This window comes from Epinephelus moara, chromosome 16 (assembly GCF_006386435.1).
Source record: "Epinephelus moara isolate mb chromosome 16, YSFRI_EMoa_1.0, whole genome shotgun sequence".
NCBI classification, from domain to species: domain Eukaryota; kingdom Metazoa; phylum Chordata; class Actinopteri; order Perciformes; family Serranidae; genus Epinephelus; species Epinephelus moara.
Window position 1 is genome coordinate 3,531,866 of NC_065521.1, and position 9,884 is coordinate 3,541,749.

At 42.5% G+C, this 9,884-nt stretch overlaps 1 protein-coding gene across 3 annotated transcripts in view; it reads right to left on the minus strand.

Moving 5' to 3' along the window:
- Positions 1-9,884, minus strand: part of ccdc22 (coiled-coil domain containing 22) — a 91,686-nt gene that overhangs the window by 26,830 nt on the left and 54,972 nt on the right. For 2 of the 3 annotated variants that reach the window (XM_050064633.1, XM_050064631.1), the window contains exons 6-12: positions 8,957-9,126; positions 6,307-6,522; positions 6,000-6,170; positions 4,452-4,571; positions 4,229-4,345; positions 3,586-3,687; positions 3,275-3,382 (exon numbers count right to left, since the gene is read on the minus strand). In XM_050064633.1, coding sequence (XP_049920590.1) covers positions 3,275-3,382; positions 3,586-3,687; positions 4,229-4,345; positions 4,452-4,571; positions 6,000-6,170; positions 6,307-6,522; positions 8,957-9,126 — 1,004 coding nt within the window. The remainder of the gene's footprint in view (positions 1-3,274; positions 3,383-3,585; positions 3,688-4,228; positions 4,346-4,451; positions 4,572-5,999; positions 6,171-6,306; positions 6,523-8,956; positions 9,127-9,884) is intronic. The other variant, XM_050064632.1, reaches the window with a different exon arrangement.

Here is a 9,884-nt window from a genome sequence, read left to right on the forward strand (position 1 = left end):
TTATCATAGCTTTTTGGTACACAGCGACTACTGTTGTTGCAATACGCGTTTGAAACAGTGAGGCGCTAGAGTGCGCTATCCGTTTGAATGCAATATATGATTTCAACGTTAGATGGGAGAAATTCCTACACACTGTGGCTTTCATGTTTTTGTATTGTAATGTCTGGTTTTCCAATTTTCCCTTTATTCAAGACAAATTTCTCACAAGGAAGTAGAGATGTAACAGTATGAAAATTTCATATCACGGTTATTGTGACCAAAATTATCACGGTTATCATTATTATCGCGGTATTGTTGAAATGTGCTCAAAATGTTCAAAAAGTACTTGTTACACCCGCAAACGTAATAACAGCCCACAAACGTAATAAACCACAAACGTAATACAAATCTGCAGCTTTGAATGTAATAATCCCGCAAATGTAATAAATTTCCCATTAAATCCGTATTAACAAGAGGCAGAAGAAAATAAAATAAATCCAATTAAACAACATATTTGCTGCCACAGAGTAGTTCTGTGAACTGACAAGGAATGACCAGTGTGTGTGTGTATGTGTGTGTTTCTGTAAGTTATTTCTAACTTACTCAGAACGCTGCTCTGTCACTTTCTGACCCGCCCCACCCGACCTGCGGGTTGCTTGTCAACACACGTATCACTATTGGCAGGTGTATAAGTAAACAAACAACAACAACCACAAAGATCATTATTCAGTCTCATATTACATTTGTGGGAAGTTATTACAGTTTAGATTTTCACCTTCCCACATATGTAATAATTTCCTGCAAATGTAATAGTTATTACATTTGCGGAAAATTGTGTGTTACGTTTGTAGTAGGCAGCTGCTATTATGTTTGTGGGAAATTTATTACATTTGAGGGATTATTACATTCAAAGCTGCAGATTTGTATTACATTTGTGGTTTATTACGTTTGTGGGCTGTTATTACGTTTGCGGGTGTAACAGTACTTATACACACACTGAAGTTTTATTTCGAAAAACAAATAAAATAAAGAGCATAATGTACTTTCTGTCTAACATAAAGTTTAGCATGTTTGATTTTCTTTTTGTCGTTCACAATTACTCCCATCACAGCCGTCACTTTGACCAATAGGAACACAGAGCGATGTGCTGCCATAGACAACTGTAGGGCTACAACACCCCAGCCTTTATGATATTTCCTCTAGGGATGTTACCACACATAAGGAGTAAAAGGGGGAAATGATGGTGTTAAACAGCAGAGGCACTTTATCAATCCGGTGAGTACTGCCATTTGCGTCAAGCTAGCAAACAATGTTATTTCTTCATAATGGAGACAGACATAAAGTAAGAAAATTAAAAAATAGTGGTGGGGCTTTTACTCACCACAAATTTATTAATCCCTCTGTGATTTTATATTTTTACTTTTTATCCACTCCTGTTGGCTTCAGAAAGTTAATGCATCACACCGTCATTTCAAACTCAACACTTCCTGAATTTGTTTCAAATTAAAAGCCCCTTATAACCTCGGCTGAGAGAATCCCTCCATTTTCAAAAAAGGCTTTTATTGTGAAACATTTGCAGGTACTTGTTATGGAGGATTCAGTAACTTGTATGTTTGCGAACGGTACGTCAAATGTAGCTCCTGCTGTCTGCTGGCGCTTTTTAGGTGACTACAACAACATTTCGGCTGGCACATGAACAGACACAGTGACTCAAATAATAGTAAAAGTAATAAAAATAGGACAAAAAAACCCGATGACATCACACACGTCACGAAAGATGACCGGGGATAATTGGTGTGGACCATCGTGTAGTGTGTCATGTCTGTCAGCCAAGTCATGGCACGATTTTATGACTCCACAATCGTGTAAGTAACATAGTGACTTTCAGAATGGGCAGAAAAGTCGTGTAGTGTGTACCAGGCACGGGTACACTCCCTGTGTAGTTGTGGGTGGTGGTCATGGAGATGGCTCGTCAAATTTGAAGTGTCTCCCTTCGCGGAGACTTTTTTTTTCTGCATTTTCTACAGACTGGGTTACTATCTTCAATTAGTTTCCCCTCAGCATCCTTATAAAATCCAAAATACGTCCAGACTTCAGACTTTGTCCTTTTAGAAGGGGAAAACATTTCTGGAGCACTGTCCATGCGGCTGCCTTCGGCCTCCCCCCCCCCCACCCCCAGACGGTTGCGTTCCGCCCCGATGCGTGCGCACACACACACACACACACGCGCAGTTTGTTACCTGACATAGTTAAAAGACCGCTGTTACGCACAATCAAACATGCTACTCACACAGCACAGCACTGTACACCAAACTCATTTGGAGCGGAGCCTGTGTTGCGTTCAGGCGTTGTCACGTAAATAACAAATTCTAGCACTTGAATAGGCCATAGCACATCACAGCAGTATGTCAATCGGGCCAAACTCTAGCAAAATTTTTGATTTGTTCTCCGAACTATTGGCATTGATGTCTTGAGACTTGACTTACACTTGAAAGGACTTGAATTATTTTTTATCAGGTACCGTAAATCTTCAATTAGTAGCCTGGGCTATTATTTGCTTACATCACTGAACTCAACAGGTCTGTATTTGGGACAGGCATCTATATGGGACAGGCCTTTAATTCCTTTTACACAAAACTGTTTCACAGCAAAGATGGGAAATACAATCAAATTGTTCATTTGAATGAGTATGAATATTGTATACAAATTAGACTTCAGATAATATGTCAGTTATGTGTTATATTATCATACTTGTTTCACAGCACCCGGCATACTGACACAGCAAGACTTTATCCTGTTAAAACAATTGTTATATGTTGAATTACGTTTTATGAAAAACCCTTTTGATTCTTTTGATCAGTGGACCCTTATGGATTAAAGAAATATGAATAACTTGGAGGATAATCAAGGAATGAACACAGTGGACTTAATGACATCTTTGGAGGTAAAGAGTCACCATGTCATGCAGGTAAATCTGAATGAATAATCGTCTTCTCTGGTGCTCATGGTTTTTGTAAAATGAAATGAACCAGCTTCTTACGCCTTACGCTATACCAAAAAGGTCGACCCCTCTAGAATCCTTTCCATAATGTTGTTAGAGGACTTCGACTGCTGGCTGCAGTGATCTCGCTTAATACTGGACCAAATTCAAAAGCTGTTGTTCCCATCTGTCACTTCAACACAAAAACATGGGAAAATGGGGTCTAGGTTGGAAAATATTAAATCTAGCCATGTAGTTGCTTGCTTTGTGTATTAGTTACTTCCAGTGATGTCTTGTAATGTGCTTTTAATGTACCTTTGTAATTTCCTCCTTCTGTTTCTTGATGTTGCTGACGATTTCTAGAATCCTCTGAGTGTATGCTGACCGAGACACATCTTGAGGAAGACTTTCTAACTCTGTTACCTACGTTGGAAGAGAACAGTTGCAATACAAACAGTCAGACACATTTGTAGTGAATTCAGCAAGAGCCAAAAGACAACCTGCTGTACACAGAAATAAAGTTTCAAACAAATGTGTCAACATGATACTTCCAACAGAAACACTTGTAAAGATCAGCTATAAGTTCTCTGCTAGTTTTCAGAAGCAATGTAAAATCAGTCCAGTACCAGTTGTTTGTAGATTTCTTCCTTCTTCTTGGCCTCCTCTGTAGACACACGGATTTTGTCATGCAGGGACTTGATTTCAGAGAGCTTTCTGGATGACTCCAGCTGTGGAAAATGGAGACAAGTGAACAGAATCAAAATGTGGTTTTACTGTAACAAATGAAGTAGTCTGACTCACTGGATGTCAACTGTGGTTATGAGCCTCCACTGGCCACCTATTTTTAGATGGAATTCTCCTCCCCTTCCGCTATCTGCGTGTTATCGTTTTTAAAATCCTTGCAGAGCCAGACCTACCTCCCCACTTTGTTCTGCTGCTGTGTATGAAACAATAACAACAACTTCAGAGCAACAACCGGCATACTAAAATGTATTTTAATGTTTTGGATGACATTGTCTTTTGCAGGAATTTAGTCATTTTGAAGCCAAGGCTCGCCTCACCATGAAAACAAACTCCCTCCTGACACTATTTTGTAAGGGCATCATAATTGCATCCTGGGCTTAGCACCAACCAAGACCACAGTGATTGGTTTGAGGAAATACAAACAACCCAGAATGGTTTACTTCCCTTAGTGTGGAATTATGATGAGTTCATCCAGACCTGGGTGATGCAAATGAAGTGACAAGCCTGTTGTAAAGTGCCACTTACATCCTGGTTGCTGCAGATCTCTTTGAGTCTGCGGTGCTCGTTGATGAGTGGAGCGCGGTGTTTCTCCCACTGAGAGGCCAGGTTCACCACCCGCTTGGCACTGGCCTCCACCAGAGCCTAGAGGAAGAAAAACAGGAGGTTTCCACTAAAGCCAAGTGCTCTGCTGGGTTTGATGACAGATCTCAGGCCAGCTGTTAGCAGAGATCTCACTCAGCCCTCCTACCTGAAGCTTCAGCAGGTTGTCATCTGCATCTGGCAACAGGTCAATTGTTTTCTTCTTCACTTGCATCTTCTCCTCTTTTTCAGAGTTCCCCAGCTCTCTCTGCTTCAGCTCATCCAGCACCTGCACCAAAAACACATCACACATGTCAAACAACTATCATTTATATGTGTTCATTTTGCTCGGTTTAGTCAGTGTGACCGCTGCCGTAGAAGCTTATCTAATCCATATTAATTCAAATACATCAGTGTTAACTTCAAAGGATGTTTCTACACGCAGGTCTGATACTGGGCTCCCTTTTTGCAGCCATCCAGACACATGTGAAAACCAAACCCAAACAAACAAGAAACGTGTTGGCACCTGATGACACTTTTTGTCATCAGGTGCAGGGCTGCACAGTGTGACATATATGTTGTATATACTATGTAGAAATCAGTCAGCGTGAATTAAATTAAATGAATGAAATTACTGCAGTAGGAGACGTGATACAGCTCTGTGACGCCCGTGTGAGACAGAGCGGGCCGCCACAGAAAGAAAACACTAGTTACTGGATGTAACCTTAGTAATATGAGTACAAGAACGGCAAGAAGAGGAAGAAGGAATGACAGAGTTCCTGGACGCAGGTGAGAGATGTGACCAGATGAACATGATGCACAAATGGACTGACACCGACGCTTTACTAAGCATATATGTGATGGGAAATAAAACATGATTTTGACTCGTCAAAACAAAATACAGGGCTTAAAGTGAAAAATTTTCCTGAGCCTGAAACCTTACAAAGGATTTGGGTCGGTTTCGTGACGACGGAAAACCTTTTTGCCACTGCTTCCATACATCAACTTCTTCGAACAAGCGACGCAAAATGCTGCACCTGGCTCGTTCAGCTTCTTGCACCATGTATTAAATGGTTTGCCCTCAGCACCCTCCTCCTCAAGCCATGCCCACCTCCATTTATTTTTCACCCCTCTCTCCAGTTCTGCTGTATTAACACCGGGTTTAATATATTTTGCTTCCATCTCTCTGCCCTGCTCTACTCTACTTCAACGCTACTTAGCTCTCTCTCTACCCTACCGGTAGACTACCGCATCCACCTGTTGCACAAAACGCACACGGCATGCTGTTTTCTCTCTGTGTCTGATAGCTGGTGGTCAAGCTAACACAAGCTAATCATTCAAACGCAGTTCAATTGTCCATTTCTGTTGCACATTCTACCACACTCATTTGGATATCATGCTGTAACGAAGCCCTGAAAATATAAGATTCTCTTACAGCACATCAGCATTCCTACTGGTGGAGAGAATGCAAACAGAAAAAAAAAAACCTTAAAGGTATGTATTTCTCAGTGAAGCTATTCAGTTGTCAGTTCCTCTCAAGGAGTCCCTGGAAGTGTTTGGTCCAAAAATGCCTGTAGTTTATACAAATGCAGGGCAGTGATGACCTTCATTTGACCGTTCTCATGAGTCAGCTGTCATTCTGTTTGTCTGTTATAGACTTCAGTGACTAGATTTCTCAGGTCATGGAGAGTAACTTTTGTATATGTATGCTCCTTACTTGTGCATTAGTGACACTCATGTGCTTCATGTCTGCTGTTATCTGGTCAACATTACTGCACAACTGCTGGAACTGCTGCTGGAGAGAAAGCTGCTCCTCCTGCTGACGGAGCTGGATATCACTCTCTGACTGACGGCCAGAGGGGACAGGGCTGGTTCCTGCTGCTGCCTGCTGGCACGCGCGCGCACACAGACACAGACACAGACACAGACACAGACACACAGACACACAGACACACAGTTAGTTAGAGAACACTGCACTAAAACCACGCTGTGTTTTTGAGCTCTGCTCGCGGCATGCTCCTCACCTGTGTGAAGGTGAACTTCTGTGTGTGGGCGAAGTGGGTGCCCTTGGTCAGGATGTGCTCGGAGGGGGCGGAACCTCTAAAGGCTTGCAGTAACTCAGACAGGTCAGAGGTGAAGCGAGGACCACCAAAGGCACTTTCAGGAAAGGGCAGTGCAGCACAACGCAGCTGCTCCTCGACACGTTTACGCAGCCGGGTCAGTTTCCTGGAGCGATACTCCTGTTCAAAAACAGACAAACAAACTTGTCATGGGATGGTTTATAATAAGCACGCTTACAGCCTTTCCTGAACAGGTACAGAGGATCTGGCGTGCCAACAAAATGTGGCAAACACCACTATCTTTGATGTATGAAAAGGTAATAGGCATGGGATGATGTGAAAATTTCATATCATCCTGGCCAAATAAATTGCACTTTACACCGATCAGCCAAAACATTAGAACAACTGACAGGTGAAGTGAACAACACTGATCATCTTGTTACAATGCAATGTTCTGTTGGGCAATCTTGGATTCTGACATTTGTGTGGATGCCACCTGACATGCTTCACCCACTTAAACACTAATGCAGACCAGGCAACCCCCATTATGGCAACAGCACTCCCCAGTAGCTGTGGCCTCCCAGCAGGACAATGCGCCATGCCACACCACAAAACTGCTGAGGAGCGACCCAAAGAACGTGACAAAGAGCTCAAGGCATCAACCTGCTAAAAATTCCTCAGATCCCCGTCTGATCAAACAACTGTGGGACATGCTGCTACCCCACCTCACAACCCACAGGACTCAAAAGATCTAAAGCTAACACCCTGGTGCAAGACACCAAGGGACACCCTCCAGAGGTCCTGTGTCCATGCCTTAACAGGTCAGAGCCAAGTCCGGTCCAAGGAGCACCCACCGTGGATCGGGTGTCCCTCTGGGGTACCAGCACGTCCCTCAAATGTTCGATCAGGCTGGGATCTGGGGTATTTGGAGGTCAGGTCAACACCTTGAGCTCTTTGTCCCATTCCTCGGGCATGCCTGAGCAGTTTTTGTGACGTGGCATGGTGCATTGTCTTGCTGGGGGGCCACTGCCATCAATAAGTGCCGTTGCCATGAGGGGATTTATTTTGTCTGCAACGGTGTTTGGGTGGGTGGAGTACCTCAAGTAGCATCCACATGAATGTCAGGACCCAAGGTTTCCCAGCAGAACATTGCACTGTAACAAGATGATCAATGTTACTCACTTCACCCACCAATGTTTTTTTTGGCTGATTGGTGTATTACCCCCATAATCATCAAAACATGCTTTAAACTCTTGACACTGCCACTAAAACATACTAGAATCACTTTACCTGACATTTTGTTAGAAAATAATATTTTTATTACAACAAAGAGAGGATTAACATATTATTTAGTGAACATTCCCTTTAGTGAAAAACAGTTAAAAAAAAAATAAATAAAAATAATCCAGGCTTTTCAGTTTGAAATGGCATTCCGGCTGGAGCAGGGCACATAGTGGATTGACCGCGATGCTGGGTGTTTCGGGTTGCACTTCTCCCTCCTCCACTCTGATGGCCACTGGACCTGCTGCTGCTGCTGCTTGCAGAAGTTTTGGGACCAACTCGCTTAATGCGCGAGTTATCTTTTCTTCTCTTTCTCACGTCCAGGCCCTATAGGCCTATATGCACGGCAGATTTTTGTTTTTTTATGACAGCAATGAAACTGATACCGCTGCTATTTTTAGATACCGCAGGATACCTTATTATCGTATTATTGCCCAACCCCAGCGGGTAACTCAGCTTTTGGACCTACTCCAGAGAAGGAGTAGGTGCACAGCTTGGCATGGCACTGGGCCTCTAAACCGATAACAGAAACACAAATTGGCCCAGCATGGCTTGACAGGACGCAGTTAAAAGTTACCATGGAAAAGGCCCACAGTATTGTACGTGTGCTACTGCGGTAACTTTATTCATCTCACTCACTGATTTAGCGTAGCTTGTGCAACATAAAGACGGATGTCGCACTGTAGACTAATTAACGGACAGATTAAACAGAGGAGCAGCTCTGTGTCTCTCTGGGTGTTGGAGAAACTATAAGTGAGTGAGTGAGTGGGGCAGAGCTGTGAGGAGAGTGTGAGAGAAGAGAGATGCACACTGGTATGCGTTGTATGGCACAACTTAATCCTATATCGATATAAACAGTTTTGTCTAAATGTATATCTTGCTTGAAAATATATTGATATATTGGAAAAAATTGATATACCGCCCAGCCCTATCTGCATCACATACAGATGGAGAAATGCACCACACAAATTTTTCCTTATTTGCTGTGAGGGACCAAGGACAGAGGGATGTTGTATACTGTAAAGCACTCTCAGACTAATTGTGATTTGGGGCTTTATAAAGAAAATTGAAAATTGAAATTAAATTCTAAAAAGTACCAGTTTGATAAGCAGTATCGGTAGGAGTTGTATAATTAAAAGTGCTATATGTCCCTTGCTGGTGGACGTATTTTATATACATACTGCATTATTATAGATTGATGGCATTTATGGATAAATACATACTGCATAGATAGATAGATAGATAGATAGATAGAATCATTTAGTAGACGAATTCAGAACACACTGAATTTACCAACAATGTATATGTGATTGTAGTGAGTGTGATGGCTTGCCTGCGGTGTTAGGCGAGACAAAAGTCCCTGACTGTTCCACTCGTTGTCCCACACCTGAGCAGCACTCAGCTCAGCTGTGTGCTGCTCCAGTATGGATGCCACCACAGTGGCATGATGGGAAGGCTGAGCGGTCACAGGAGGAAGAATGTCTCGCTGGTAGTCCTTCACCTCTGAAATCACACACACACACACACACACACACACACACACACACACACACACACACACACACACGGTTCACCACCAGCCTGTTCATGTTTCTAATCGTTTTTCCCCACTCAGCGACACACCCTCTGTGGAGAAAACTCTGGTTATTGGCAGCTCTATTTTGAGACACTCACTTATTAGACATGATCAATATATCTTTATTAACAGGCTATGTACCACAGTCTTTTAAGGTAGCTGTAATTAAACCTCTTCTAAAAAAGCCCACCCTAGATCCTGAGGTGTTAGCCAACTATAGACCAATATCTAATCTTCCCTTTATGTCAAAGATCCTTGAGAAAGTAGTCGCAGACCAGCTGTGTGATTTTCTCCATGATAATTTATTTGAAGAATTTCAGTCAGGATTTAGAGTGCATCATAGCACTGAGTCAGCACTAATTAAATTACAAATGATCTTCTGATTGCTTCAGACATAGGACTCGTCTCTGTACTTGTTTTATTAGATCTTACTGCGGCATTTGACACAATCAGTGTTGGGTAAGGGTTACTTTAAAAGTAATCAAAGTACGTTACTGGTGTGAAACAGCAGAGGCACTTTGTCAACCCGTTAACGTTACTGTCATTAGCATCAAGCTAGCAAACAACGGTACATCCTCACGGTCGGACATAAAGTAATAACATTAACAAATAGCGGCAGGGCTTTTACTCACCACAACTGCAGAGGCTCCCAGCTTCATTTGAAACAAACTACATTATAGACGGT